Consider the following 8,483-nt stretch of genomic DNA (forward strand, 5'->3'; position numbering starts at 1 on the left):
TATGTTACACCCCCCACACACACACACACAAACACACACACACACACACGCATATACAGAATCTGGGTCACCATAGATAACATATCTTTGTATCTTTCATGGCCATTGAATCTTTTACTTGAGGGTGGTTATTATTTAATGAATAATTTCAAGTAATTCTCTCTATTGCAATAACAGATCATTCACTGAGGAGAACACACTTCTGACTGCATGGTGCTTTATTTAAATGCACATATATACAATGATGACAAAGGAAAACATGGCAGAATCCAGCACAATGGCTGCATGCTCAAGTAGGACAGGTGGAATCTGGTTTTACAGAATGAAATATGGTTGAAAATAGGAAAAGCTTGGGGAGCAAGTGTTCTTTCCCATCACCACATAGAAGGGTCTTCAAGCCTGTAACACATAAGAAGCAAAGCATGTTAAGAGAAGCTGCTTGACTACCTGGGATACTTTCAAGAGTGAGACATGCAGTTCTGAACTGAAAGACGATCAGAAACTTCCCGTTGGCACTCTAAATCAGAGGCCATGTGGAATAGTAGGAGTGAGACAGCAGCATGATGTGCAAAGACCCAGCTGAGAGGCTTTCACTCATGCTAAGGAAGTCACAGGCAAATCTCAGAGGGAGTATTTAAAAGGCTCTGTACATATCAAAGGAGCTGAGGGACTCAGCAATATTTCTGAAGATCAAAACTACAGGAATCACATGAAACTGTAACAAGAAAGTTAGTGTTACTCAACTGAATATGCTTCCATTGTTTTCCCCCCAAAGCCTTGTTGTGTAGTAGGATGCTATTTATTAGACTATAAAAAGCCCTTTTCAAGAAAACAGCACTCGAAGGCAACTTCAAGGCTATCAGCTTTTGTTTCTTTCTAATTGCCATGAGTCTGTCAATCAGGGTTCAATTAACTTTTGCATGCACTCACTGTGTTTGTTACGTGGGGCCACAAGACAAAACCAGCAACAGAGTTCTAAGTAGGTGTGGATGGTTACTTTTCCTAACTGAAAGAAGACACAGCTACCCAAAACTTCTTATTGTGGCAAATATCATCTGCACGTCAACAAAACATGAAAAGGCACTTATTGCTTAGTATTAAAACAGCCTTGTGATTTTCCATCTGTTTCTCTTGGATTTGCTGTTTAAGTCGGAGCTGGTACTTCTGGGGACAAGAGCACTGGAGTTTTGTTCCAGTTTGAATCATTGTTTCCCTGAGAGAAACGGAATCTGCCAACTCTATATTTGTGCCCTTCACAATGGCTGGCCATTTCACAAGGGAACTGAGGGAGAGCAGGAGGGGAGGTGGGTGGCCCAAGGGTTACCCTGGATTCTCTAGAGAGAATCTCAATGAAGAGTGACACCTCCGTCACACTCACTGAGCAAGTGTGCTAGTGACCTCTTCTGGGGAAATTGGTTCTTGACGTTGGTTGTAGAGCTGGGGTCTGAGGCAGCTAACCTACCCAGGACAAGAGTGGACCTCTGCCTCCTACTGTGGACAACACAGTAGGTGTAGTAGTGGACCTCTGCCTCCTACTGTGGACAACACGGGGTGAGGGTTGGGGGTGGGTAAAGTAGCCATTGGAATATGAAAATGGAAGCAGATTAGGCTTCTTTATAGCAGCACTCCTTCCTTGTCCAGGAAGTGCCATAGAATCTCAGCCCAAGGGCTGAGATTTAGCATTTAGATTTTAGGGACAGATCTACACTCCAAGAAAGTTCCAAGCCTACAAATAAACTGCTAAGAATAATGTCATTCAACAGTCATTCATTGAATGTAATATATTACTATGTTGAACTAAAACGTGCCCAAAAGTCACCAGGAGCTACTGATTCATCTACAACTTTATGCAGGAAGGCTGGAGACAAACACACGGGGAACATTTCCTAGGAAACGCAGGCACTCCAACAAGTGTATGAAAACTAGAGATTATTTAGGCAAAGATGGACAACTGGTCATTTAAATTTAGAGTTAGGGGGCTTACTCTATGCAACCCCAATGATAACAATACTATAAAATCTACTCAGAGTAATAATTTCTGAGCCAAAAGTTATCTATGTTCAGAGTTTTCAAAGGAGCACCAAATAGTATGGGCTAGGAAATGTCACTCCACAGAAATTTGGAGATTTACCATGAGTGCATGAAAAGAAATGTCCTCCCTGTCTGATTCTCCATCCCAATTTCTGCCAAATCCCTCCCCTCCTCTAGAAGTTTCCACCCCTTTGCCGCCCATCTTCACCTGGGCACCTGAGTTCTGTAACAGTGTTATCACAGGAGAGTCATACCTAGTTCTGGGAACATTTTCTGTGCTTTCTCTCATTAAAAGGTCTGAAATCAGTGTCTCAGGGCTAGACCGTTTTCCATATCTGGAAAAAGAAAAACAAAAGGAAAGTCTTTTTAAAGCAAGCTTGGAATAACCACAGAAGTCTTTAGTAAAAAGGAAGATCGTCTCCTATTTAGGATATTGATCCTACAAGGTATTTTCACTTGTTCATGTGCTAATAAGTAATCTAGGTGTATGAAGCATCTACTATCAAAAATATGATTTAAGTTTCACATATATTTAAAATTTGCTTAAATTCATAATAAATAACTTAGTAGAGTATTTAAATGCAACCCAAAGCTCTAATCAAACTCTTGTCTTTTAAAACTACCACCAGTAGTACATGTATATATAGAGATATTCTTTTATAACTAGGTGACAGAAAATTTAAAAGCACTGAAGCTTGATTCCAAACGTTTCCATAATTAGTTGATTGGCTATAGTTCTGATGATACACAGCAGTTTAAATCTTAACAAGGAGACCAAATGATAGTTCCAGAAAAAAAAAAAAAACAGCAGTATGATGTTCAAATCCCACCTGCGTTTTTGAATCTGTTTTCTTATTCATAAAAAAATTATAACCCGTGTTTAAATCAGAGTCTTTGTGAAAATTCAATGCGAAAGTGAGTCACAATGATTTTAGAGTGACAAAGTAATATACATGTGCAAGTTACTGCCGTTGAAATGCATCCATCCTTATGTTTTCCATATCTTTTCAAGGCACCAAAAGCCAAAAACCTTCCTTGATGCTGTGATTTTTAACTTGCCCTATAAGTTTAAAGGAATCCTATTGATCCATGAAAGTGCTCTTTTTATTCTACCTCCTGTAGCTAGATATGTTGGGACAATATCTGAATGCAAATTTACATTTACCTGTGAGAGTATTGTAAGTATCCTGCTTCAGGACACTGCCAATGGGTTTGACAAATCTATACAAATTAAATTTTTTGCAGAGTATTTTCTCCTTTCTTAGAAAAGGTTCTGGACACCAGGAGTCATTTTGTTTACAAATGGAAATTTAACCTGGCATAGATTAATTAACTAATAGGTACAACAGCTAAACAAAGCTGACAGAGAATATGCTTTAACTGCTTACCAAACATAACTAAACCCAATTTTTTTCTTTTGGAAAGATGTGGGCTCCTTTGCAGAGGCTCAAAGGAAGCAAACAAACAAACAAACAAAAAAACAAAAAACCAAAGCCCTCACTGTCCTCGACCTCCTACTCTCTCTCCCAGCATTGTTAAGGCTTCCTTGTGTTGTGGTATCAGGCTACAGGCTGCTGCTTATACTTAGTAATTCTGTCCATCAGTTGATTTTCACTAATTTTAAAACTCTTGGGCAACCTTAATTCACTTACTTTCATCATGCCCCATGAGTGAAAGAACTGGCAACCATTTTCTCTAATTTAACAGAAAAGAATCTAAATCTCTAATAGTGGGATTTGCACAGTCATAAACTAGGTTCCAGGACAGCAATATTCACTACTCTTCCTTCTCTAATTAATTCTGGATTATCCTTCTTCTCTACAATGCCTTAACTTGCAAAGATTGAGTCTCCAGGGCAAAATTCTCAAACGTGGCTGCACATTAGAATCACCTGGAGAGCTTAAAGAAAAGAGAGATAGAAAAAATTAAAAAAAAAAAAACACTATAAAGCCTAGGTCCCACCTCCCAGAGGGTCTCATTTAATTGGTCTCCAGTGGAGGCCAACTTACATATATTGCTAGAGCTCCCCGGTGATTTTAATGTGCAGCCAGGATGAGAAACAGTAATATAGGACTGAGTTTTTCAACCTTGGCACTGCTGACATTTGAGGTTGTTGTAGGGGGCTGTCTTGGACATTCTAGGATGTTTAGCAGTATCCCTTTCTTCTACATACGAAATGGTAGTAGCACCCACCCTAGCTGAACAATAAAAAATGTCACCACACATTGCCAAATGTCCTGGAGAGAATATCATCACCTGAGAGCTGCTGATCTAGGGAACCACATAAGCAAAATGTGATAGACCCACACTCTGGAATAAACAAAGCCTCTGATGGCTTCCAAGAAGGAATTTACAGGAAGTTGAGGCTAGAAACTGTGGCACCAGCTTATTCTCAACTAACGTGAATCTCTTCCTATGGAACTCAAGTCCCTCTCCCATTTTTTCCTCATCAAAGATGTTGGAGATGATACTGACTGTTAATGGTGAAGACAACATTCAAAGAAACTCAATAGAGGGCTTCAGTTCCATAATCCCTAAAAGAAACCTTCATGAAATGTTCTTAATTTCATGAACTGTAAAATGGAAAACATATTAACTTCAAAGCTTTGAGGAAAGGACTGGATAAGACACCTAGGAAAATATTTTGAAAGGCTAAAATTTTATATAATGGCAAAGCTTTGCAGCAATCGTCTTTGCAAAAATGAGTTCTGCGATAATTTTTGCTATGACTTAATGACATTGTTTACCTAGAAAAAATAACAGTTAATATCTTTATTGTTTGTCTAAATTCTTTTTTTCTGGGCTGTACAAAAAGCAGGAATTTGCAGCAATTAACTTTCTGAGAAGTCCATTAGGATTCAAAACATTGTTTTTTTTTTAATTTTAAGGGATCATGAACCAATATTATTTAATTGATCCTCTGTAAATTTGAACTTTTTCATAAGTCTTTTCACAATGCCACATGCCGTTTTGATGACACAAAAGGAAGGAAACTATTTTTTAAGTATAAATTCTTCCCCTACCCCCACACACCCTGCTTTGATTTTTTCCAACTATTCCCTGACCTGTAAAAGTAAAAACATGATTAAAAAAATAAACAGAAAAAACCAATACTTTAAAACACATAATTGAAACATGTTAAATAACATTAATGCTTTAAAGGGCTCATCCTTTATAGCTCCTTAAAATAACATGTTAAATGATTTAGAACTGAGATGCACCAGTTTTGAAAACAAAATTTAAACACCGCATTGTGTGTAAAATAGATTGGATTTGATTTTTCACTTAATAGTCAATGTTAAGAGTGAAAGTGTGACATTTCATTTTAATTTTCTGGGCATCCAAGAAAAAAAAGTTTATAATTTTTCAGATTCCAAGTATTCTCTGGATTTATCCTAGAGTTACTAGATCAATATGTTTTTTTTCCTTAATAAAGAAAGTAAGACTTTCTTTTCAGAACTCACCTGCTATAAAATGGGCCAAATCTTCATTTTTAATCAACTGTTTTCATGCTAAATTGTTAATAATGGGATTGCGATTTCAAGCATGGAGGTGAGACTGCCAAAAATGCTGTAGGTAAGAAACACACAGCTCTGTTTGTCTCTTCCTAGATGCTGTCACTGGGTTTGCCCTGGGCATGTTGGAAAGTGTAGCCTCCTCTTGGTGACCAGGCTGTTTCCTCCTTGGTTTTCTTTGGTGGTGGTTGTCTCCCTAGACACCTGGTTCGCTCTCCTTCCTACCCACTTTCTTAGAGGCACTCCTGCCCCTTTCACTGGGCACTTTTCCCATGGAGAAGGCTAGACAGGCTCCAAGGGGCTTAAAAACAAAAAAAGACCCTGGGTAAGTGGAAGGAGATGCCAAACACCAGCTTGGGGAACCTGAGTGAGTAGTTACACAGGGACTGAACCCTGTTTCTGCAGTTTGTGCCCTGAACATTTTACCTAGAGCTGAATATGTGCCTGATATGGTCATTCCCTGGATGTAACAAAGAAAAAGAAACGGTTCCTTTCGCCTAAGATCCCCAGGATTTGCAGTGTGAGGGCTTGGTGCTCTCAGAGTCATTCTCGCGGATCCCACCCACCTCTGCCTGGTGATGAGGTTGATGTAGTGTCGCAGCGCCGAGTAGTATCTGGCCATGTCCTCCGCTGGAGCGTCCTCTCCCGGGTTGTCCGGCTTGGAGGGGTAAGCCTCGGCCAGCGCACCCAAGCACACGAGCAGGGACAGGGCGAGGGTCAGTCCGGACAGCCCCAGTCGCTTGCTACCTAGCATCTGCGGACATAAAAGTTTCAATGGATTGGAGTTGAGGAACTTGGGGATTCAGAGGACGCACTCCCGAGCCCTTTTCGATGCTGTCACCCTCGACGCCCCCAATCCTCTCAAGTCCCAGTTCTACATACAGAAAGAAGCTGATCTTCCACGGCTAAGATGATCTGTCCGGGCCCCGCCCCTCTGCTCCGCGGGAAAACTCAGAGCGACTTTCATACAAGTCCTAAGGACTGAGTAGCGCATCGAGAGGCGCAAAGTGGAGGCTTGGTCAGTAAAACAGTTTGAAAACAGAATCGGAAGTTTTTCCCTCTGAGTTAAAGGGTGATCACTTTTTCCCCATTCTCCCTCAATACTTCTCGGAGGAGAAAACTTTCTTCTCTGTTACTTTGGTTTGTCTGGGATGGACAGCTATGATTGAGATTCCCTCCGGGTGAGAACTGAGTTGGGAAGAGGGAAGGAGAATTACTAGCCAGGCTAGCCTGTCTCGAAACCGATTTCAAGGATCTTGAGGTGACTGGGCGCCGGTGGGGTATTCCTCACTCGAGGGCGCCTGGGAAACCTCTCCCGCCCACCGAAATCTGGCTGCCGGGAGATGGTCAGATGCCTTGGGATAGGGGTCCCACCTTTTCCCTCCCTATCTATCAAAACATAACCCAGAGGGTACGCCCAGTCGGAGGGACCAGGAGAAGGGCCGAAGGACAACCAGAGGGGACCAGAAAAGACAAATGAAATTTAGCCGCCAAGAAGGGATGGCGGGCATCTGGGCGTGAAAATGACAAAGTCCGGGGCGCAAAATCTAGGGATCCGAGTGCGACCTCCCAGGACTCCAAGGCTCTGCAGAGGGTGAGATGATGCCCGGGGCAAGTTCACCCGCGCCCCCTTAGCTCCCGCCCTTACCCAAACCGGTCCTGGTACTCACGATGGCTGGCGAGCGGGCGTGGCTGGGCGGCAAGTGCTCTGCGGTGGGGGAGCTCCTCTTCCAGGTGTGAGGGAGGGCGGATGGGGTGCTGAGAGCGGGTCGCAACTGGGCTTTTATGGAGCTCCCTTGCCGCGGCAGGAGGGGCCTCGGGTAGTCACGCTTGGGTGACTCCCGCCCGCCACTTCCCGCCCCCGAGCGGTTGGGGGAGGGGGTTGGAGCTGCAGCCGCACGAGTGTCTGCTTCAGAAGCCACCTACACCCCAACTCTCTCGCGCCAGGCCTTGCGGGACTGGACAATGAACGTGAAGCAGCGCACTCCAAGTGCGCTCGCTGGGCACTGTCAAACCTTAAGTGCCTGCTGCCCTCCGGGCGGCGTCGAGACCCGGCTTTCCCTCACTTGGGGTTAGTTCTGCAGAAGTAGGCACAGTCCAAAGCTCTGTCGCCAGTCGCTAAAATGACCAACCCATCGGACGTGGGGGTACTGCTACCCGAATCTTGTACTTCGTGGAGCATTTCCGCGACACGCGCGGCACTTGTGTGGGTACAACCGCGCGCCTTCGGAGAGAGGCAACTGGGTGCACAGGTTTCTCCCACAGTTAAGGCAGGTGGAAGGTGGCTGCCCAGGGTCGTGATTCCCGAAGGTCCCCGTGAGGAGCTGAGAACCAGTTTCTGTGGTTTGGTCTTTGCCCAGAATTTTTTTTTTTTTCTTTGAGATCGGTCCTTTTAAGTACTTGACTAAACTCAGTGAGCCAGGCTTCCTAGCGACCTGAAGAGTGTGGGGACTCCAAACTCCCGGAGGCCAAACGCGGTCAACTAACTTCCCGGCTTGCTGCGTTTCCAGCGTCTAGAGACTTTTGGTCCCAAGTGGCCATAAACAAAGCAGAGCAGCAATTTCCCCATTATCTAGTGGCCCTTATGAAGTCCTAAGTACGTTTCTGTTTATGATGGTGTATGTGGATCCTGCTTGAAATGAAATTGATAAAAATAAAAATGAAAAGACCATTAATTTGCGCATTATGTTAAACCTGTTGAATGAGTATGTAAGATACATAAATTATTCTTACAGGAATAGGATTTTATGCAGTGGACTGAGGTTTTACAGTTCCCTGAATGAATGCTTCTGGAAGTCTGAATCTTTCAGGAAAGATTAACACGCTATCTTAATGCTTAAATGATAAGTGATTCTGTTATATTGATACTTTGTTTTTGTGCTGTTCTGACAGTATTGAATTAAGTATCAATTACTGTGAAGCGAGCAATTCTTTCTC

The 8,483-nt window shown here is 42.9% G+C and overlaps 1 protein-coding gene across 1 annotated transcript; it reads right to left on the reverse strand.

The window, feature by feature from the left end:
* Nucleotides 1-235: 235 nt before the first annotated feature.
* Nucleotides 236-7,316, reverse strand: NPY (neuropeptide Y). Its single transcript, XM_081286474.1, has 4 exons — nt 7,217-7,316; nt 6,113-6,300; nt 2,286-2,366; nt 236-399 (listed from the first exon to the last, which is right to left on the reverse strand). Exons 2-4 carry the CDS (start codon nt 6,298-6,300, stop codon nt 375-377), a joined length of 294 nt encoding a protein of 97 aa, XP_081142600.1. The 5' UTR covers nt 7,217-7,316; the 3' UTR covers nt 236-374.
* Nucleotides 7,317-8,483: the final 1,167 nt, after the last annotated feature.

The sequence above is a fragment of the Spermophilus citellus genome, assembly GCF_964194105.1.
Source record: "Spermophilus citellus genome assembly, chromosome: 3".
Classification (NCBI taxonomy): domain Eukaryota; kingdom Metazoa; phylum Chordata; class Mammalia; order Rodentia; family Sciuridae; genus Spermophilus; species Spermophilus citellus.